General features: G+C 45.6%; 2 protein-coding genes across 8 annotated transcripts; both read left to right on the top strand.

The window, feature by feature from the left end:
- The first annotated feature begins 634 nt into the window (after positions 1-634).
- On the top strand, positions 635-9,503 carry bnipl (BCL2 interacting protein like). 5 transcript variants are annotated; one of them, XM_044206730.1, is made up of 11 exons: positions 2,044-2,370; positions 2,741-2,894; positions 3,074-3,154; positions 3,522-3,589; positions 3,992-4,249; positions 5,556-5,750; positions 6,776-6,878; positions 7,190-7,321; positions 7,544-7,630; positions 7,938-8,036; positions 8,870-9,503. In XM_044206730.1, exons 3-11 carry the CDS (start codon positions 3,114-3,116, stop codon positions 8,892-8,894), a joined length of 1,008 nt encoding a protein of 335 aa, XP_044062665.1. In that variant the 5' UTR covers positions 2,044-2,370; positions 2,741-2,894; positions 3,074-3,113; the 3' UTR covers positions 8,895-9,503. The 5 variants fall into 5 exon arrangements, with proteins under 5 accessions (XP_044062662.1, XP_044062663.1, XP_044062666.1 ...); XM_044206727.1 differs by lacking the exons at positions 2,044-2,370; positions 2,741-2,894 and adding an exon at positions 635-790; XM_044206728.1 differs by lacking the exons at positions 2,044-2,370; positions 2,741-2,894 and adding an exon at positions 637-775.
- Positions 9,504-10,625: 1,122 nt separating this feature from the next.
- LOC122881057 (thioredoxin-interacting protein-like) lies at positions 10,626-16,510 on the top strand. 3 transcript variants are annotated; one of them, XM_044206724.1, is made up of 7 exons: positions 10,626-12,006; positions 13,117-13,192; positions 13,288-13,525; positions 14,191-14,403; positions 14,503-14,649; positions 15,142-15,429; positions 16,183-16,510. In XM_044206724.1, the coding sequence occupies exons 1-7, from the start codon at positions 11,739-11,741 to the stop codon at positions 16,228-16,230; spliced, it is 1,278 nt and encodes a 425-aa protein (XP_044062659.1). In that variant the 5' UTR covers positions 10,626-11,738; the 3' UTR covers positions 16,231-16,510. The 3 variants fall into 3 exon arrangements, with proteins under 3 accessions (XP_044062659.1, XP_044062661.1, XP_044062660.1); XM_044206725.1 differs by having other exon boundaries at positions 10,634-12,006; positions 13,288-13,435; XM_044206726.1 differs by lacking the exon at positions 14,191-14,403 and having other exon boundaries at positions 13,288-13,435.
- Positions 16,511-22,971: the final 6,461 nt, after the last annotated feature.

The raw sequence follows: 22,971 nt of genomic DNA, 5'->3' as shown, positions 1-22,971 counted from the left end.
AAGGCTGCAGATCAGCCAGTTTTTCCCTCGTCAGATGTTTTTACATTTCTTTGTCAAAATTATCAAAGTCAGAAATCTGAACTTAAATTCAAAAAATGATGCTGAGTCACATTTATTTTACTTTAAATAAAAGTAAAGTTTTTCTTTCTACGTCGTTATTCTGCGATGGCGAGGAAGTTAAAACAAGGAATATTAAACGTTGATTTTTAACAAGTGATTTAAAGTTAACGTTTGTGACTCGAGTTACAATTTAGAGATAATCAGCAAATCCTTTTATTTTTTAACTCATGACGTGAAATCTCTCTTCCTGAGGCAAAATTACTTTTTGAATAAAACCTCACTTAAAACGTTTTTTCTCGTCTCGTTGTTGATGAACTTCCATCTTAATATTTTATTAAACGTTCAAACTGTCCGTCAGCTGATGCAGCAGCAGGACCCTGAGGACACCCGGCACTTCCTCCTTTTTTGAATACCCTCAGCAACTGATTGGTTAATATTAAGTGAAGCTGACCTGCAGCCTCACCTGTCTGCACAGAGCAGGTGAGCGTCGACCAATCAGACGGCGGCTCTGCTGTGAAATGTAGTCGGACCTGTCGGGCGGAGGGAGGGAGGGAGGGAGGGAGGCGAGTCCCATTGAGTCAGAGTGGGAACTCCCACAGAGAGAGAGACAGTCGGGAGGAAGATACTCTCAGACGTCCAGCCGCTCACATGCTGGTCAGAACACGCCGTGACATCACTGTGACATCATGAGCTGCCCCGCCGGGCACACGGACAGGTACGCAGAGGACAGGTACGTTTAATATTTAAAACTTAAACACTGAGAGATCCTCAGGTTTCCCAACCGGCTGACTGTGTGTGTTGGTTTCCTGCTGCAGCAGAAAGGGGAAGTTTAGTTTAAGTCGGCGTTTTCGGTGCTGGCGTTCGTTCTTCCAGACGGTCAGTGAAGGGGTTGCTACTGCGTTTAGTGATGTCAGCTGCCTTCCTGTCTGCTGTGACTCTTCAGGTGTCTCCTGGATCAGTCCAGGTCCTGGATCAGACCCGCATCAGTAAACTTCTCCTCAGATCAGATGTTACACTGAGTTCAGGTCTCGGGCAGGAAGCTGCTGGCTGTTTCCATGACAACGTTAAAGACCAGAGCAGACAGTTTCCACTTTGAGCTCAGCAGACTCGTGTTGTGTTACTCACGTTTTAAATCTTTCCTGACACTTGACTGTTCACGCCATACGGATCAGCTGAGCGACCGTGACGTGGAGCTCGCACTGAACCCAGGTCAGTTTGTCCAGTGACGACTTAAATAAAGTTTATTCAAACAAGACAAACTCGTGTTGACAGAAGGAGAGAAAGGCGGCGTTACTGTGGACTGAAAGTCGGAACGAAGACAAACACGGAGCCGTAGACGGACTCGTCTCTGAGTCTCTGCCCCCTGGAAACCCCTCAAGAATCCTGGAACCTCTTAAATAACTGATGAACCTCTTCAAGCACACCTGGATTATCCTTAAAATCCCCTGGAAACTCCTCCAGTTCTCTTGGAACCTCCTCAAGAACTCCTGAGCCCCTCTTATGAACCCTGGAACCTCCACAATCCCTTGTAGAACATCCTCAAACCGCCTCTTCAACCTCCTTAAGCAACCTCTCAAGATCCTTAGAACCTTTTCAAGCACTCCTGGAGCCCTTTCAAGAACTTTGAAACCATCTAAAGAACTGTGGAACTGCCTCAAGCCCCTCTGGACCCTCCTTAAGAAGCCTGGAATCTACTCAAGAAGTCCTAGAACCGCCTAAAGAACCCCTGAGTGCCTCACGAGCCCTGGAACCTCTTCAAGCACTCACAGAAAACCAATCAAGAACCCTGAAAATCCCTCAAGAACTCTTTACCTCCTCAAGGACCCTGGAATCTCCTAAAACCTTTTCAAGCACTTCTTAGACATCACCTCAAGACCACCTGCAACCTTCTCTGTAACCTGCTATAGAACCATCACCTGGACAGGTAAGAACACCTGTAAGAGCAGAGCGAGAACACAGAACCCTGCTGAGAGTTCTGGATTTTCCCAGTCAGACCCTGAAGGCACCCCAGTGGAAACATATCCCCCGCCCCTCACCTGAACACTTGCACACAGGTACACAGGTGTGGTTACCTGGGTGGGTGTGTCAGATAAAGCGTCTCAGCCTTCTGCTTCAGTAACGACAAACAGAGGAACAATAGAGCCCCGCCCCTCCTCACCTGCTCAGGTGTGTCTCTGTGAACAATCAGAATCAGAGCAGTCAGGCAGGTTCGTTCAGTCTGATCAGATTCAGATTTTATTGGAACGACGAGCTGCTCGCTGGATCGACTGCATGCTGAACTGAGGAGTGTTACCTGCTGACAGGTGACAGGTGAGAGTCACCTGACTGCATCTTTTTGCTTAACAGGAAAAGCAGGAAGAAGCTTAAAATGATAGAAAAGTGAATGGAGTCTGGTTTCAGAGAGAGAACACAGGAATTCAGTGATTTCTGTGAGTGTGTGTGTGTGGTATTCATGATGTTGTGGGGACACACATTCAGTTTCTGCAGTTTAAATAATCAGTTGAGGGTTTAGTCTCAGTTTTAAAGATAAAATTTAGGATTCTAAACATGCTGAAGTCATGCTGAACCTCCAGGAAGTGACTGTAAATCCATGCAGTGTCCTCACAGGTGTAGTGATGTGCGTTAGTGAGTTGACTGAGCAGTTGCTGCAGTTCACGGCGTCACCGGTTTCCGTCTGCAGACTCTGAGTCCGACTGTCCTCGAGATCAGTGTCGAAGTTTACAACGTGAAAACTGATCTCTGATCAGTGAGTCTCCCATTAGGAGTCAAAGCAGAACACGTTCAGCAGTACCTTTACTCCGGTTCTGTACTGCAGTATCATTACAGCTGTACTGGTGAGAAACTTTACAGACGTTTTACATAGAAAATAAAGTTGTTGACACATAATTACAGACTAGCTAGCTGTGTATTAAACAGCTCCAACAGTAAAATGCTGCATGTTAATACATCAGTAATAATACAATAACAAGTACTCTGCTGCTGTCGATTTATATTGTTTGTTTTGTCCCTGCAGGGCTCCCGTAGGGGCCTCGGGCCCCCACAACATCCAGGACATGGAGCTGAGGGAGGAGTGGCAGGACGACGGCTTCCCCAGGTCAGACTTCACCTTAAACACTGCGAACGGAGACGAACAGACTCTGTTTGTTCATCTTATCTCAGTTTCTGTAGCTGAAGGTTCAAACGCTGTTTCTCACTGCAGCACAAACAAACTGATCAGAGAGGTTATATTACAGGGAAACATAAATCTGTGTTATTAATGTACTACAGACCTTTAAACTCTGCTCTAGCTTCAGAGACTGCCGCCTCAGCGTTTATTCACTTCGGTTCTGGCGTCTTTCTGGGACAAAATGAACTGAACATCATCGAACAGCCGTTTACACAGGAAACTGATCTGAACCCTTTCAAACCAACCTGCTGTATGTGACTCTTATATTTAATGTGTTTGTGGTGGGGGGGTTCAGGCCTCTCCCAGAGGATTGTGGGAGTCCAGAGGAGGCGGAGAGTCCGTCGGGCGGCGAGCAGCGACCAGGTGACCCTGAAACTCCTGTTTTTGTTTTTCTTCAAATGTATTTGCTTCATTCGAAGTCGTAGAAAACGATAAGAATAAACAAGAAAATAAGAAAAAGGTTCATAAATATTTAAATTAAGAAGATTTCAAGGTGTTGATCTGTTTGTATATCGGTCTTTAACTGGTGCATGCTGGGATTCCTTTCAGATAAAACGTAAGAAATGGACTGTTTGTACAGCTTCCCTTATTATTTAATAACAGGAGTTTTAAAATCCGTTAATATAACAGTTGTGTAGATTTTGTCGGAGGGGGGGCCACAGTGTCAGACTCTGTCAGTTACTACCTGAAAACCGCCTCTCTGTGACCTTTGACCTCATGACTCTGTCCTCTGCTTTCTTGCCCCACCCCCTCCTCTGCCCTCAGCCCCGCCCACCAGCCTCGCCCTATCAGGAACAGTTGGGGGCGGGGCGAAGAAGCGTCTGACAGCCCCGGCACTCAGCCTCACTCTGAGCCGCGGAGAGTCTCGCGACCCAAGCGGCTCAGAGAGCTTCTCGGCCGCCGCGCTGTCGGCGACGGCGGACGAGTTGGCGTCGCTCGACATCAACCTGGAGGCTCTGGAGACGCCATCAGGCAGCGAGACGGGAACGCTGCCGGACAGCAGCCACGAGCTGGAGTGGGAGGGTGAGACAGGCTGACGACATCCGTCACCACGACCTTAGAAATGTTCAGACTCTTGGAGACGATGAAGTCCACAGTTATCACGAACACGCCGTCCCTCCGTCCCGGAGGTTGTCAGCACGGATGTTAAATCACCAACAATGGCTACGCAGTCAAAGTCACTGCAGATTATAGACAGCAGTTCAGTCAAGTCGCCAGCACAGTCTGCGCAGTATTTAGAAATATAGCTCGAGAAGAGCAGCTGGAGAGACACATATTCAAAAGACATCTTCTTGCATTGGAAGGAATCATTAAACAAAAGGGCGACTCCGCCTCCTTCCTCGGTCTAACCGAGCTTCAGTTAAACATGACATTAAGATTGTGCTGCTAAATTTGCAGAATCGGTTGAGCGCTCTGCAGTTAGTTGGGCAGGTCTGTTGCTAACTCTGCCTTAGCGAGGGGTCGAAGAGGCGCTGGAGCCGAGGCGGGGTACACCTGGACAGAGAGCCAATCACAGGGCTGACACAGAGAGACACATCGTGCTCCACAAACATGAAAAACACACAAAGACCGAAGCAAGAAAAGGGAACATTAAAATGATAATCCTTCAGATTTTCATGGGTTTAAACCTCATTTTGGATTCTGTTTAGTCGACATTTTTTAGGCTACGAGTTGTTTCAGTAAAAGTGTGACTCACAGTTCGAAGAACAAAAATTGAGAACGGAGTTAGAAAATATCTGATTCTTTGATTAAAAAGTTACAAGAAGCCTGTGAACATAAAAACTGAAGAAGTCAACTACGACTCCCAAGGTGCATTTTGGCAAGAAACATCCAATCACAGAGTTTCCCATTCTGTGACGTGCGCCGCTGCAGCTTAAAAAAACACAAAGTGCGTCTACAAACCAAGACAACGGCCATTTAGTTGATGATGTCGGTGGATCAGTTTGAGATATGTCACGGAGGGACGGAGGGACGGACGGACAACGAGCCCCTGGACAGACAGGAAGTGTCTGTGTGGCGGTCCTGTGGTCGACCGGCTGCTCACCTCCAACTCGTTTTAGTGGAGTTGCTGCTGTGTCAAAACAACCTGAGTTTGTTTGGCTGCACTGTAAACTGATGCACCACCTGCAAAAAGTAGCTGCTTAACCTGCGGTTACCATGGTAACCACAGGTGTTGCCCTGAAATCTGAAGGATTATAATTTTAACTGAACACATTTTGGAGCCATCCAATCACTAATGTCTGAAATGCAACGAACAGGCTCAGCTGAGCTGCGTGTCGTCTGCGTAGCGTCGGACACCCTGAGCTGACCTCTGACCTCTCTCTGACAGATGACCTCCCCCGGATGGCGAGGGGCAGGGCCGCGGGCGTGACCAGGAGCCCGATGGAGCAGTCGGAGGGTCTGATGGAGCTGGACCAGGTGGACAGCAGGGGGCGCCGCTGGAGGAGGTTCTGCTTCGCCGGACATGAATATCACGTCAACATGAGCGTCCTGGAACCTTACCTGCAGGTCCTGTCACACGGAGGTCAGAGGTCACACACACTCACCTGAAACACATCTATTCGTCCTGAAATGTGACGGCGGTTTGTAAAAGCCCACAGATCGACAGATACTGCAGTTTGACTTCAGAGTAAAACAGACTCAATATGTAGGAAAGAAGAGCTTCTTACTTTTCTACGTAACGTTTCCTGTTACTGTCACAGTTCAGTGTGATCTGTAACAGCGAACAGGTGATCTGTAACAGTGAACAGGTGATCTGTAACAGTGAACAGGTGATCTGTAGCAGCGAACAGGTGATCTGTAGCAGCGAACAGGTGATCTGTAACAGCGAACAGGTGATCTGTAACAGCGAACAGGTGATCTGTAGCAGCGAACAGGTGATCTGTAGCAGCGAACAGGTGATCTGTAGCAGTGAACAGGTGATCTGTAGCAGCGAACAGGTGATCTGTAACAGTGAACAGGTGATCTGTAGCAACGAACAGGTGATCTGTAGCAACGAACAGGTGATCTGTAACAGCGAACAGGTGATCTGTAACAGCGAACAGGTGATCTGTAGCAACGAACAGGTGATCTGTAGCAACGAACAGGTGATCTGTAACAGCGAACAGGTGATCTGTAACAGCGAACAGGTGATCTGTAACAGCGAACAGGTGATCTGTAGCAGCGAACAGGTGATCTGTAACAGCGAACAGGTGATCTGTAACAGCGAACAGGTGATCTGTAACAGCGAACAGGTGATCTGTAGCAACGAACAGGTGATCTGTAACAGCGAACAGGTGATCTGTAACAGCGAACAGGTGATCTGTAACAGCGAACAGGTGATCTGTAACAGCGAACAGGTGATCTGTAACAGCGAACAGGTGATCTGTAACAGCGAACAGGTGATCTGTAACAGCGAACAGGTGATCTGTAACAGTGAATAGGTGATCTGTAACATACCTGTAACTCTAACATGTTACGATCTGTACCGATGTCGAGTCCTTGTTGTTGGAATGAGTTTTTATGAGTTGAAAACTGTGACTCTGCTCTGTGTGTCTGATTGGTTGTCAGGTTACTATGGAGACGAGATGAACGCCATCATCCTGTTCACCTCCTGCTACCTGCCGGAGAACACGGTGGAGGACTACGAGTACGTCATGGACAACCTGTTCAGGTGAGCTGACACATCTGACATCAGAGACCGTCCGTCTCTGGGTGAATGAACTGAACGAACACATGAAGAAGAAAAGGCTCCGTTTTCCGAGGATAAGTCACGTGACTAAGCAGGAAGTGTAAGCGCTGAAATGAATTGAAGTGTAAATGATAAAGGTGTTTGAAGTGTCGGTTTTCCTGACATACGACCTTCATCACAAACCAACGTCAGTTCTGTCTTATTCTGATATCACATTTCAGACTGACGGATAAACAGCGAGGTAACAGTGTTTGTTTGTTTGTTTGTTTGTTTGTTTGTGTGTCTTCCTGCAGGTACATTGTGGGGACGTTGGACCTGATGGTTTCGGAGAACTACGTGCTGGTCTACCTGTGTGCCATGGCTCCCAGAAACAAACTGCCGGCCATCAGATGGCTCCACCAGTGCTACACCTCCATCGACAGAAGGTACGATGGTTTCCCTCACTGGGACAGCACCGCGGGGCGGAGCCCTGCCCTCACGCTAACTTGGTTTCCTGAGTCTGACGTTTGGGTAGTTTCTTTAAATGTCCCGTAAATGTCAGAAACTATTAATCTGCCATTTTTAAGAAATGTTTATAAGAAGATATCAGACGCCGCACCTTGTTTCCATGACGACGGAGCTGTTATTTGAGTGTGCTGTCTGTCCAGGCTGAAGAAGGACCTGAGGGGGCTGCTGGTCGTCCATCCTGCCTGGTACATCAAAGCTCTCCTCACTGTGGTCAAACCCTTCATCAGGTCTGCAACACACACACACACACACACACACACACACACACACACACACGGGTTTATCTAGGTAACCATAGCAACAGTCCTGATGCGTCAGTTACTGACTAATCTGACTACAAATACACTTTAAAACACGGAGGAGGATTTAAACACAGCCGACCTTTGTTCGTTCGGTCAGTGGACCGAAGAGACCGAGCGGACTCCAGGTGTCCACACAGAGACGACGACAGACTTGCCACCATGCAGCGAACAGCGAGCACGTTTAAAATGTCTTCTGTCCAGTTTCTGTCCACTGACTCTCTGTTGTCCACAGCGACAAGTTCAGCAGGAAGATCCGGTTCATCCAGAGTCTGCAGGAGCTGTCTCAGCTCATCCCCACAGACAGACTGCAGATCCCCGACGCAATACGCCAGTAAGAACCCCGATTCTGCTGATCCCCGACTTCCACTGTCTCTGTTCTGCTGACTGGTGCTACTGTCGTTCACTTCATTTCCTCACCTCGCTTCCCTCCACTTCATTTAATTTCACTTCACTTACCCTTACCTTACCCCACTCTACGTCAGTTCACCTTACCTCACCACACTTCACTTTACTGTTCTCTGTAAATACACCCTGTTGATAAACCCTTTCTACTAGGCTTGATGAAAGGTTCACTTCACTTCACTTCACTTCCCTGTCGCAGTCGCTGTCTGTAAACTGATCTTTGGTTAAATTAGTGATGAACCCTGTTAATAAACCCTCTCTGCTTCCAGTCCCTGTTCTGATCTCCTGCAGATTTGGGAAACTCACCTCACCTCACCTCACTCCACTCCATTTCACCTCACTCCACTCCACTTCACCTCACTCCACTCCACTTCACTCCACTTCACCTCACTTCACTTCACCTCACTGTTCTCTGTAAACAGCTACTGTTTGATTAAATAACTGCTTAACCCTGTTGAACCCGTCCATCTCTGCTTCCTGTCTGTGCTCTGATCTGCAGGTTTGATTTCACTTCACTTCTCTTTACTTTACTTCTGTTCACTTCGCTTCACTTTAATTTACTTCACCTCACAGTTCTGTGTAAATGCATAGTTTGATTACATTACTGATGAACCATGTGTAACCTGTCAGTCTATGTGCTTTGATCTCCTGCAAGACTTGATGAGATATTCACTCCACTTCATTTAACTTCACTTCACTTCACCCCTCTCTGCAAACTGTTGGGTTTAACAGATCATCGAACTGTCTCTTGTCTTCCTGCAGGTATGATGGGAAGTTGAACAGATGACGATCACAGACTCTCAGGGGTCGACAGATTGGATCGATCCTAAAGGTCAGAGGTCATCGGGCTGAGGTGACCAGGTGACCTTGGACCTCCTGATGTACAGAAACAAACACACAGAGACTCTGGGTTTATTTATACTGTCTGTCTTTGAATCAGGGGAGGGTAAGTTACACGTTCTGCTGCAGCTTCGGACTCACTTCGGCTCCAAACCTTTTAGCCGCCATTTTCTGAACTGAAAATTATTGAAACGTTGATGTTAATTCCCCAACACTGCCTCCCGTAGGCAGGTGGTCTACCTGTGTCTCTGAACACGTGGAGACTCCACCCCTCACCGTGTGTCAGGACAGGTAGATGGAGCTCAGAAGCAACTCATTTTAAATCTCAAACTCTCTGCGGATCTGAAGTCTGGAGCTGTTGTAGGAAACCATCATGTGTCTTTAAATGAACATGTTAATGTCTGATTCAGGACAATAAATACAAGCAGGAGTCTTTAATATGTGCAAACTGCAGGTGTGTTTGACCACAGCAGTGAAACACACTGAACAAGTGTTTTACCTGTTGCACTAACATTTACCTGTAATAAAAGCATCGATCAAACCTTTTTAGCAAAAAGAACGACTGAATGTTCCTGTTTGTCTGAAGAGATGCTGTGAATGTACGAAGACTCAAACACGGGAGGTGATCAGAAGCACACAACTTTTATATCTTTAATAACACAAATTGCTCCCGAGAGCTGTGCCTTCGGTGTGCGAATGACGTAAAGCGCTTTGTCATTCTTAAATATAACGCTGCAGATTTACCATCAAAGTACAGTCATTTATGAAACAACTGGTCCTTGACTTCAGACGGAAGTAAACAAAAAGCAGCTTCTCACTTTAGTCGACAACCGTGGATTTTACTGAAACGACAACTGTCGCTAGCAGATTTTATCAGCTGTGGCTAGCTAGCTAATTAATCTAATGTTAGCTCTGTTAGCTGGTTGAAACTTTCATCTCCAGCTGACATTTTAATATTTCCAGCTGACTGTCTCTAAACAAGAACCCTAAAAGAGTCTTTAAAATTCACTTGATGGCTATACATGATATCATGCTAACAGACTGAGGCTAAAGCTAACAGGTCATGATATCATACTAACGGACTGCAGCTAAAGCTAACAGGTACCAGGTCATGATACCATGCTAACAGGTCCCAGGTCATGATATCATGCTAACAGACTACGGCTAAAGCTAACAGGTCCCAGGTCATGATATCATGCTAACAGACTGCGGCTAAAACTAACAGGTCCCCGGTCATGATATCATGCTAACAGACTGGGGCTAAAGCTAACAGGTCCCAGGTCATGATATCATGCTAACAGACTGGGGCTAAAGCTAACAGGTCCCAGGTCTTGATATCATGCTAACAGACTGCGGCTAAAGCTAACAGGTCCCAGGTCATGATATCATGCTAACAGACTTCGGCTAAAGCTAACAGGTCCCAGGTCGTGATATCATGCTAACAGACTGCGGCTAAAGCTAACAGGTCCCAGGTCGTGATAGCATGCTAACGGACTGCAGCTAAAGCTAACAGGTACCAGGTCATGATATCATGCTAACAGACTGCGGCTAAAGCTAACAGGTCCCAGGTCGTGATATCATGCTAACGGACTGCAGCTAAAGCTAACAGGTACCAGGTCATGATATCATGCTAACAGACTGCGGCTAAAGCTAACAGGTCCCAGGTCATGATATCATGCTAACAGACTGGGACTAAAGCTAACAGGTCCCAGGTCATGATATCATGCTAACAGACTGGGGCTAAAGCTAACAGGTCCCAGGTCATGATACCATGCTAACAGACTGGGGCTAGAGGTTTCAGTCATCGTCCTCACCAGGTGATGGTCGTAGAAGACATGGAAATAAAGAAACAGCACTGTTGTTGTATTGCAGAGTAGAGTAGTCAGTCCTAGTGTTGTTATAAGTGAGGAAAACTGTAACATCTGCTAATTTCAGTTCAACTTTATTGTCAGACTCAGTCTGTTTGTTCTAAGATAACCCAGTTTGGCTGCTTAGCTAACTTGGACAAGCAACACAAAGGTTATCTTACTACTTTATTGTTTGTATTTTCAAACAATATGTTTTAGTTTTAATGTTACAAGAGTAAAGGCTAAATATCAGGACCGAGCGGCTAACGTTAGCCTAAACTCTGATAGCATGCAGGGCCCGCTCCCAGCCAGCGGATGCTCCAGTCCTGAACAACCTGAATATTAAAACATGATGTAGTATGAAATTATGAAATAAAATGCTACTTTGGTGGATTTCTTCACATAACCAGATATTAATAGACGCCTCGCAGTTTATTGTTGTTATTGCAGCCGCTGGACAGTAAATCTGTTTCTATTCTCACTCTGATGACTCCGCTGCAGGCCCCGCCCCCCGCGGCACGAGCTGTCCACGCGTCCTCTCTGCACTCTGATTGGCTATATTCACCCAAACAGCCCGTGCTAGCCAATCAGACAGCTCCACCCTCCAGCGGCTCGGGGTGTCCACGCTCTGAGCGCGTGCTGCTCGGTGAGAGGTAACGGGACACCGGGACTCCCTCCGCCGGTATAAAACGGACCTCAAACTGTTTACCGACACAGAAACTAACGGCAAATAACACGGTTTACATTTATCTCAAATATATCTCGTTTTAATTCGGTTTTTCTTTATTATTAATCGACATTCGATCGGATTTCATTAAATGTATGTAAATATTAATACAATCGTATTTTATTTTCAATCTAATTAAATTTGATTAGTTTTATTTTTTATTCCATAAATCTTGACCATCATCGCCGGTACCAGTGTCCCGGTACCGTTTACCATCATGGTTCTGTCTCCGGTGAACAAGCTCAAAGTCTTCCAGCTGGTCTTCTCGGATCCCGGCCGGTCCTTCTACAGCAGCGGGGAGAAGCTGTCCGGCTCCGTGCTGCTGGAGGCGGCTCAGCCCTGCAGGGTGACCGGCCTCAGGGTCACCGCCGCCGGCTGCGCCCGGGTGGACCACCGCGGCGGGAAGAACCGCAAGAACCGCAGCCAGGAGGTGGAGTACCTGAAGTACGAGGAGGAGCTGCGGCTGCAGGAGCAGCTCAGCAGAGGTGCGGAGGGTCCGGGTTTAGTGTCAGTAAAGTCATGTCCTGCACTCAGATCTGGTTTAGAGCCTTTAAATGCTGGACTATACGTGTACAAACATAAAAAACTGAATATGTAGCAGAAATATTAGTTTTGTGTACATGTAATTATATTTGTGTATTCATTTGCATACGTACTTCTTATAGTCCTGTTGAATATAATGTGCAATATAACCATGTATTGATTCTAACAGGGTCACAGCTGATAAGGGTTATAAATATAGGGCAATACTTATTTAATGTGTAAAACAGGAGTTATGAGAACTGAACTCACTGTAAAAGTCTCCATATTAACATCGACATTAACATTAAGTACATTGTGTGTTATCGAGTCATAAAAGTCTTAATGATTCAAAACAGTGAATCATTTGAACCTGTTTACAATCAATTCTCTAAAATCAGTTTTTCTTGATTTCAGTCGTATAATTTGTCTGATTCTGACATTTGGTTCTAGAAAAGTCTTGAAGCAAGTCGATATTTGTTGTTCAGGCTGAAGTTTTCAGCTTTAGGACTCCGTAAGACACAAAAGGACTCGATAATATTTAACGTTTGTAATTGTTTTCTGTCACAAAAGGAAAAAGAGATGTTTGGAACGGATTTCGGTAAAAGTGATCAGTTTTATTACATTGAAATTTAGCAGTTGTACCATAAATACTTCTGTATTGATGCATAATTAGTTATATATAAAATAATAGTTTAATATTTTGCACTTCAGAGATTTTCACTTCCTGTTCTACGACATAAAATACGTCAGTAAATACTACATTACATTTTAATAATACGTTTAATACGTTAAACGTCATCACGCCAGATCAAATTACAAGTTGGCAGCTTAGTGGTGGAGACTAGTCATGTGACGGCGGCGTGGCCTAACGTTGGCTTTTTACTTGTGGCGATGGCGTTTACGCTTCATGAAGATTATCTCGAAAAACGTGTGAGTGTGAAACGTTAGTTTGCCACGGAGCTTATTTCCTGCCGTCATCCAAGAGCCGACGGAAGAAGCCCATTGGCTGCGTGTGGCGGTAACCCGGGCGACGCCGTCGCCGCAGCGCTCTAACGCTCTGTGTTTGTCCTCAGACGCAGACGGCTGCTTCCTGCTGCAGCCGGATAAAACGTACAGCTTCCAGTTCGGCTTCCAGCTGCCTGCGGCCGGGTGAGGCTCCGACCGATCACAGTGATCTGATATCTGATCACTTATTGATTATAGAGCAGTCGTTGATCCTGACGGGTCCTCTGGTCTGGTTTCAGGTGTCTGGTGTCGTCCTATAAAGGAAAGTTTGGCTACGTCCGTTACTACGTGCAGGCGGAGCTGGACAGGCCTTCCCAGCGTGCTTTGCAGTGTGAGAGGGAGTTCGAGGTGGAGGAGCCGCTGGACGTCAACCGCCCCGACCTGCTGGTACGAAAACACACGAACACACGAGACTTCAACACGTTTCAGGATCCCGATGATTCAGATTTCCTTCCTGCAGTCGTCGTTTCACTTCAGGTTTTTAGAAATTTAAAACTTTATCAGCATTATGTGTCACCGGTCTGCAGACGTTTCAAACTAGTCCACAACGATAGTTGCTCAGAGAGCCACATTAAACAGCTGATCTGTGATGATCAATCGATTCGCTGATTGACAGAAAAATAATCGGCATGAAGTTAAAGTTGCGATACTTTTCCAATAGTAACAACAAACAACGTGCATCGTCAGTATTTTACAGAAACCCGAGTTTGGAAAAGGAGCCAAATCAACGACCGAGACTCCACAGACTAAACTCAGACCGGGCTGACTGTCAGCGGGCCGCCGGTTCGATCCCCGGCCCGTCCGGTCCAAACTGCTGCTGATGGTCAGACAGAAGCTCGGCATAAACGCAACCATCTACCACAATTATGGACGAAAAAAGAACTGCTCTGATCAAAACCTCTGAAGCAGTGCTTCTAACAGTCGCACCTGCGCAGGTGTGACTGTTCCCCACTCGCACCTGTGCAGGTGTGACTGTTCCCCACTCGCACCTGGCTCCCTGAACCACAGCAGCCCGACAGTCTGTGGCGTCACATCTGAATGAGTCTGTGAAATAAATCAGAATCTTTCTCTGCTAAATGATTATTTTTGGGATGAAGGGAACCAGGGAGGGTAAGAAGTCTAACGCCTCTGTCCTCCATCAGGCTCCGGCTGCAGCCTCCAAACAGAAGAAAGTCACCTGCATGTTCATCCCCGACGGACAGGTGTCCATCAGCGCTCAGATCGACAGGAAGGGATTCTGCGAGGGAGAAGACATCAACATCAACGCCAAGTTTGAGAACACCTGCTCGCGTATCGTAGTGCCGAAGGCCGCCATCATGGCCAAACACTCGTACGTCGCTGACGGACGCACCAAGGTGACGCACGGACTCGGGGAAGAGTTCCTGTCCCGATGCCGTTAGCGGGACTGAACGTCTCTGAGAGCCGCTCTGACCTCTGGCTTTTATTTCATTCAGGTTTTGAATCAGAAACTGTCGGCGGTTCGAGGAAACCACATCATCTCCGGGATGTGCGACATGTGGCAGGGGAAGACCATCAGAGTCCCCAAACTGAAGCCGTCACTGCTCGGCTGTGACATCATCAAGGTGGACTACGCCCTCATGGTGAGTCACGGTTAATGACATCAGCGTAGATCGATACTAGAGGTCTTCATGGCTCCAAAATACACCTGTGAAAAACCCACCTGAACCTGATGTGCAGAAGTTCATTTTCAATAGTAAGAGACCAGATCCAAAAAGGACCTGAGGACAGTCAGACCTGGTCTGAAATAGGCCAGAGGGTAACTAGAGTCCGGTTGGATCCACTCAGGTATCAGATATGTTACACACAGACCTGAGACCTGCAGAAATACAACAGGACGCTACCACAGCGGCCTGACTCAGGTCCTGGCTCTGGTCTTGTAGGGCGTTAACGTAAGTTAAGGTGAAGAAGTTCACCTGGCAGGTGTTGCAGGTGAGCTGGTCTCTCGGCTCCCTGTGGTGATGAGATACAATGAGGTTCAGGTGTTGCAGCAGCGCGAGGACAGAAACAAAGATTTAGAAAATAAAAAAGAATCAAAGCAGAAACGATGACGTAACAATGAAATCCTCCTCCAGATCTACCTGCACATCCCCGGCAGCGAGAAGCTGATCCTGGAGCTGCCTCTGGTCATCGGTACGATCCCGTTCAGCGGCGTCGGCAGCAGGACGAGCAGCATGAGCAGCTGGTCCTCCTTGCCCTCAGCCCCCCCCAGCTACAGCAACATCCACAGAGACCTGAGAGTGGACGGCCCCCGCACCCCGCTGCTCCTCGACTACGACGGCGGGGAGGACGACGAGGACGAGGGGGGGCTCTTAATGAGAGCACCTGAACTGCACTACCCCCCTCCCCCCGCATACAGCGAGGTGAGATTCGCTTTGGTTCGTCTGTGATTATCATCTTCATCTGATCTCGCGTTAAGCTTTTCATCTTATTTTACCTCATCGGGACATAAAGATAAAATCATCTCGACATGAAAAGAAGAGGTGAGAGCAAATAAAGTAAAATGACTTTAATGAATTTAATGAAGTCGGAAGATTTAAAAAGATGAGATCAAATAAAACAAGATGAAATAAAATTGAATAAGTTCAAAATGAGAAGATAAAATACAATTAGATAAGATTACATCTTAATAAGATTCACTTGACAGTTCATGCACTATTACTTATATTTACAGTGTATTATTATTATACCGTATTATTATTAATCCACTTTGTACTTTACACTTATTTTATTTTATACTTATACCCACCTGGTATAATACCTGTATTATAGTGTATTTTATATATATATATATATATATATATATATATGTATGTATATATATGTATATATATGTATATATATATATATGTGTGTGTGTGTGTGTGTGCACTGACTGACAGAGCTGCTGGAACAAAGAGTTTCCTGTTGGGGATCAATAAAGTATTTCTGATTGTGACGAGGACGAAACAAGATGAGATAGTATCAGATGATATTAAAATAAAACGAGATGAGATGAGATGAGACAAGTGAAATGAGACTAAATCAGATGAGAAGATGAAAAGAGATAACGTGACACGAGATGAGATGAGATCGTCCGTCCTCCAGTTTTATGATCTTCTGTCCGTTGTCTTCAGGTGGATCAGGGCGCCGCGAGCCCTCCGCAGGTTGTTCAGGTCTTCTGAGTACGACTTCCTGTCCAACCGCACGGTCTCGCCGCCGCGACGGGACCGAACCCCTGAAGACTGAGCTCGACCGCCCCGTCAGTCATTCTCACAGTGAGCTCCATGACGACGACGACGACTCGGCAGTTTGTTTTGTAGATAAAAACAGAGGAAACGTTTTGTTGTGAAAAGTTGTTTTTAATATTTGGGGTTTTTTATACGAATGTTACAGGAAGTTAGTTTTGTATATTATGTAAATAAGAGCATTTATTTTTTTACACAATAAATGAGTTTAACATGACTTTGAATCTTTGTTGATGTCAGTGTGTTTCTCTGGAGACTGACGTGTGACGACAAATAAAACCAACAACACTCTTTATTTACAGCAGGTACGTGTAGCAGTGTTTATAATACAGCTGCTTTACACAATAAACCAGAGCTAACGGGACATTATTACACACAATATAACTAAACCACTTGCTAATCGACCTGCCATCAAAAACCATAAAAACATAATAAAACCGCTGAATTATGAAGCTTTAACAGTTCTGAGTACGACAGAACAGAATTAACGTCATCAAAATGCTGCGCTGTCACGTTACGGTAATTTCTTTCACCAGGAGTTCGTTACAACATATAATTTTTTTATAATTTATTAATCCGACTGCAGGAGACGTAATTGCAGCAGATTACAGCGACAGGTAACCAAAAACAGCAACACCTGCACAAACTGCGATTTTATAGTGTCAGCCATATTTGATCTTTCTTAGAAAAGTGAATGGAAACATAAACAGTGTATTGATTAGACAGAATCAGAACGTGCGTTCATTTGCTCTGATGGAAAAAGTTAATAAATACATACTAATACTATAATAATAGTAATACATACTTATTACAAATAATACTATACTAAAGTACCTCAATATGATTTTACGGTACTTCCAGTTACACATTTAACTGCACGACATTCATCGGACAGCTGGAGTTCCTGTTTACTTTTGTTGGGACTCCACCAATGAATTCATTCATTTGGGTGATTGTTAACGGCATTCTCTTTTGTCCCACAATCCTGAGAGCCATTGAACGCACCATTGGCCAGTCTGACCTGTGACCTGGAGGTCACCAGGTCAATAAAAAAGGTCTGCGATCATTTGTTCTGTCTCTTTCTCTCGCCGTGGCTGTCCCCCTCTCAGTGTGGCCTGCTCACCAGCAGACGCCCTCCTGAACGCTGTCCTCCTCGCTTCGCCGCGTAATCTGCTCGGAGCAGAAACACGCAGCAGAACCGAACTCTCTGATCTTACTGCAGCGACACGAGAGCCTGCTAGCTCTCTGCAACAAAGTTTAGCACAAACGGCTGCTACACACAAAGCCTGCCAGCAACTTCACATGCTAACACGAGCACGAAGCAAGTTAACGGTGAACTCTATAAGGACAACCACAGGTGCAGCGACCGGCGTCCTCCGACCTCTACGAGCGGACACTGCACAGCGACAGACGCTTCCACAGCGGAACCACAATTCTTCCCAGCTTGGCTCGTCTACAACAGACTGACCGCCAGCTAACAGCAGCTTTCCCTCCCACGGACAGGTAACATAACACCTGGGCATAGCACAGGGTAACAGTGTATGTAGCTAAGGACTGTTAACGTTTATACATGTGACATTACTGATTTTGTGACATGTTAATCTGTTACTTTGGTAGCCAGACGCTAAGTTTATGTTATCCTCCCCACAGAGTCTTTGCATGCTAACTAGCTCCTTTTAACTTGGCGCCGTTATCCTAAACAGCCCACACACCTCTAGTTTGGCCCTTAAACACAACCACGCACGGCGGAGAGTAACTTCACAGCTCCCGCTTCACATGTTCCTTTGTTTGTGACCACGTGGGTTCATGCTCGTGCACACGCACCCTTTGTTCTGTAGTTTAGAGTTAGTCTTCATATTGTGTGTTTTTGCTTTATTGTCTTTAATAAACGCTTGTGTATAATTATGCCGGTTTCTTTAATGTTGCATAAGAGAGTAATTTGCCAACCTCGTCTACGTTGAACTCCAAATCCTTCAACCTTCTAGCTGTTGGTGGTAATTCTGGTTATAGTTATTAATTTAATTATTAATCTGAGCTCCAAATTGATAGTTTAGTGTATTTTATGAGACTCAATCAATTAAATGGCTATCTTTTCTCTTCTTTATGAAGAGTGGTGCCCCCGAGGACTTTATTCATTAAAGTTATTTATAATTATCTTTTGATAATTCCGATATAATAATTAATTGATCGCACCTTCACAAGTGGGTGCCCCCCCTTTTAACCGCTGTGAATCCCAACACTTTGAAGATTAGATTATAAAATCTGATGCATTGTTTTGGATTAAACTACCCAACAGCATATGAACTAGTTCAAATTAGCTATAACTACATGTTCATGCATCAGTAATAATATAATTTAACACTCACAGTAGCCATTCTGCATAATGAGTACTTTTACTTTTAACACTTTAAATACATTTTGTTGATAATCCTTCTGTACTTTCAGTTTTTAAATAATGAGTCCTGTAAATGAATCACATTAAAACATAAAAACTGAAATATCGACGACATTATGTTCAGGATAAGTGCACTGTGTGTATTAACTGTAGTTAGTCTGATGTGTTGAAGTGGGTTAAAGGTCAGATATGAGTCTGGCAACACGTCCTGATGGACGGAGACACATTTACATAAATGTCTCTACAGGGACAAATTTATTGAATCTTTCCTGACGTCTACAGGTTTTTATGTTTTCTCTCTGCTCGTATTGAATCTCGCTTTCAGTAATAACACTTGTGTAAACACTTTTAGCGGCAAGGTTTTTGTTAAGTAGACTTTTTCTGGATATTCTGAGGACGTTTTGTTTGGTCCTCACTTCTCCAGAAGATGTTTGAAGCTTCAGACTTTGTTTTTAAACCTCAGGTCAGCGTTAAGTTTAGGTGTAGGGTTAGCGACTACTGCGAGTCGATGCAGTGTAATCTGATTCTGTTTACTCCGACTGCAGCTGCTCACAGAGACTCTTCAGTCTGACCTCTGACCTCAACAACAACTCAAACTGCACAGGTACTGGACATATATATATATATACACACTGTATGTCGCATATTAAATATTTACTGTATATCTAATAAGTTTAAAGTAATAATAATAAGAAGAATCTATAAACATTGACCCTGATCACAGAAGCACGTCCTGCACATCGACACATCGTGTTACAGTTGGCCTCCATACCTCACACCCTCCTCCTCCTCCTGTTTTCCTCCGCCTACGTGGCCAGCAGCCTGTCTTCACTCTCATTGGTCGGCAGTTGACCCCAGGCTGCGTGTGATTGGTCGAGGCCTGGCAGTCACTCGCTCAGAGAGTGATCGAGTGTCGGAGTCAGCGCCGGTATTCCTCTTTCTGTTTCTACATTTAGAACGAGTGAGCTAATGCTAACGTTAGCGCTGAGCCAATGAAACACTGCAGGCAGAGAGGAGGTCAAAGGTCACAGCAGCCTGAGAACAACATGCTGCTCCCTCTGCAGCTCAGCGTTCATTTTAACCAGCAACAGTGAACACACCACCAGCCAATCACAGCGGAGTATATTATTAACGAGTTAATTTATCAACTCGGTCTGATCAATCATTCAGTTAACTCTCAGTGTGTGACAGTTCACAGGAAATGTGCTTCCTAGAAAGGCTTTCCAAAATAAAAGAGTAAATATAGGTCGATTAGATTCTGTCAGCAGGAAGTCGACCTCCGATTAGCTCAGAGTGCATTTCCAGGAAGAACAAGAGACGCGTCCAGACAGATGGACGGACAGACGATCTGTGCGTTTATTTCTGGACGTCCAACGGCACAGTTCGCTGTAAATAAACAGTCCCAGCACGATGAAACAATGACATGAAGTTACAGTGAAACAGATCTCTCAGCTAATGATAGAAAGCTCACCCACAGCCAAGTGAAAAACAAAACAAAGTAAGGAATCTTTTTATACACTAGACAGCGTAAAGCTCCACTGTCGCCCCCTACAGGCCGCAGAGTTCATTCAGCCACTATCTGAACCGACAACATCCTGACGATTTATCGTTTCTTACAGTCTGAACGGCAGCGTTTGCCCTGATGGGGGCGCTAGAGGAGAGATCTTAGAGTAATTAAAATATAACAGTTCATCCTCTGAGGAGCAGGAAGGAGAAAAGATACAGAAGCTTTCCCAGGGAGGCCGTCACTCCTCAGGTACTGTCCGTCCCCGACCTCCACGTGACTCAACAATGTCCAGAGCATCTCAAGGAGAACCTCGTCCACACCGCGTCCGTCGCCGCTGAGGAGCTTCCGAACTACCTCCTCTGCCGGGGATATGGGTGAGGCTTCCCCCGAGTCTTCAAACCCTGACTCGTCCACAGAGGACGGGTTGATCGCCTTCAGGAGTTCCTCAAAGTGCTCTTTCCACTGCTCGACAACATGCCCAGTCAGGGGCAGCGGTTCTTCGGCCCTGCCTTCCCATCCCGAGGCCAACCCGAACTCTGGTGACCACCGAAGCCGCAGCCCTTCTGGCCTCTCGGTAGCTGTCTGCTGCTTAAGGAGCCAACCGAGCCTGAAAGGCTGAAGTTGCCACCACGACAGGCAACGATGACCTTCTGACAACTCCTATCAGCCGCCTCCACAATAGAGGCTTTGAACATGGCCCATGTTCTGCTCCTCTCTTCTCCGAAGACATCCGGCTGATAGAATCATCGATCTTTGGCCAAAGGTGTTCTGGCACCAGGTACACTTATGAATCACCTTGTGCTCAAACATGGTGCTTGTTATGGCTAATCAGTGACTAGCACAGACGTCCAATAACAAACCACCACTCAGGTTCAGATCAGGCCGGCATTCCTGCCAATCATCCCCCTCCAGGTTTCTGCATCACTGCCCGTGTGAGGGTCCCCCAGTAGAACTACAGAGTCCCTCGGCGGTACCCTTTCCAGGACCCCACCCAGAGACCCTAAGAAGGCGGGATACTCCGAACTGCTGTTTGGCGCATAGGCATAAACAACAGCCAGAGCCTTCCTGCTCGGGGCTCCTGAGCATCCTGACCCCCGCCCAGCGCCTCGCACCCTGGGAAACCCTGGGAAACCCTGGGAAACCCTGGAAGTCCAGCCCCTCCAGCCAGTTTAGGAACGTTTTGCATACGCAGCACTTATTGTATAATAATATAAAATAATCTTGTAATCACAAAGTCGACAGCAACACGAGGCAGTACACAGCAGAGGCGTGTTGCCTAGCAACAGTGAACCTTCTCTGTCTCTGATTGGTCAGAGTCCTCTAAACCACCTGGAGACGATGAGCTCCGCCCGTTACCTGAAGAGGTGCTGAACAGTGGACGCGGCCTTTGGTTGGCTCTTCACGATTCACCAGACACTTCTTTACACCAGGTGTAACACACATGCGTGCTACCTCACAGGTAAGAGGTAGAGAAAAAAAAACTACCCAAACCTGACATTCACACATTTATTTAAAAAAAAGACACCGACATCCAATCGGAAATACTACCTGACCTGAGACCTTTTAGACCAAACCGACAGTCACGTGACATTTACGTCCTGTGAATCTTCGCTCTCGTGGAGTCGTAGCACGTTCATGAAGATAGAAACGTCGCGATGTTCACAGCGACTCGTTGACGTTCACATGATTAACACGTTAAAACGTTTCTGCTGCTTCGCTGTGGAAGTGATTTGATTACGTGAACCTTCAGAGAAACTCCGTCAGGTGAGTCGCTCAGAATCTGAAGCAGCTCAGGTGACAGAGATTGATCGATCATCACTTTGATACTGAAGGAAACTTCAATATGTTTGATGCCTGTGTTCAGATCAGAGTTCTGCCCGCTGCACATGCTCAGTAGTGTTTCTTCCACCTGATCCGTAGACTCGCATCTACGAGACGTCGCGCACTTCAAAATCTCGTTTCTGTGAAAGTTATTAGTTATTATTCTGTTTTAGTTAAATATAAAACCTTCATGGATCATAAATCCACGCTAAAGAGGAAGATCTGAGCTTGTCTATGGGGGAAATCATTTTTAGGATTGTTTTAGTTGCAGTAACCACTGGGACGATTTACATTTAGTACTTTAGTACAATTTTGAGGTACTTTTACTTTGAGTATTTCCATTTTCTGCAACTTCATACTTCCACTCCACATCTGAGATAAATATTGTACTTTTTGCTCCGCTACATTTATCTGATAACTTTAGCTACTTCACAGATTCAGATGAATACTATCAACACATAAAATATGATGTATTATAGATTAAACTACCCAGCAGCATATAAAGGATATAAAGTCGTTAAAAGTAGCTCCACCTTCAGCAGCTGCAGCATTAAAGTGATGAACACATTAATCAATAATTATAATCCAGTAATAGATATTATTCTGCACGATGAGCACTTTGACTTTTGGTTCTTTGAGTATATTTTGATGCCGATACTTGCAGGACTTTTACTTGTATCGGAGTATTTGAACGCTGCGGCATCTCGAGGGTTACGCGATCGACTTGTTCGGACAGAAACCGATTCCTACTTTTACTGAAGGAAACGAGCCGAGTACTTTTCCAAGGTGACATTTTGATTTCACGTCTTTCTCATGAACAAATCTGAACGCTGCACATGAACTGGATAATTCCACATATAAAACATATAGCCAAACATCTTTTATTGACAGACCGTGAACTTGCTTCTGACTGTGAATGTATGTTTTGTCCTCCGCGACACATCACGCTAACATC

Source organism: Siniperca chuatsi, linkage group LG9, assembly GCF_020085105.1.
Source record: "Siniperca chuatsi isolate FFG_IHB_CAS linkage group LG9, ASM2008510v1, whole genome shotgun sequence".
Taxonomy (NCBI): Eukaryota; Metazoa; Chordata; class Actinopteri; order Centrarchiformes; family Sinipercidae; genus Siniperca; species Siniperca chuatsi.
The sequence above is the reverse complement of the archived record's forward strand: the minus strand, read 5'-3'. Positions and strand labels throughout refer to the sequence as shown.

Bases quoted from the DNA above. Each gene is read 5' to 3' on its own strand.
- bnipl (XM_044206727.1), top strand. From the start codon at position 747: ATGAGCTGCCCCGCCGGGCACACGGACAGGTACGCAGAGGACAG. The intron at 3,590-3,991 runs GTGACCCTGAAA...CTCTGCCCTCAG, and splicing joins GGGCGGCGAGCAGCGACCAG to CCCCGCCCACCAGCCTCGCC. The intron at 5,751-6,775 runs GTCAGAGGTCAC...ATTGGTTGTCAG, and splicing joins GCAGGTCCTGTCACACGGAG to GTTACTATGGAGACGAGATG.
- LOC122881057 (XM_044206724.1), top strand. From the start codon at position 11,739: ATGGTTCTGTCTCCGGTGAACAAGCTCAAAGTCTTCCAGCTGGTCTTC. The intron at 12,007-13,116 runs GTGCGGAGGGTC...GTTTGTCCTCAG, and splicing joins GCAGGAGCAGCTCAGCAGAG to ACGCAGACGGCTGCTTCCTG. The intron at 14,650-15,141 runs GTGAGTCACGGT...ATCCTCCTCCAG, and splicing joins AGGTGGACTACGCCCTCATG to ATCTACCTGCACATCCCCGG.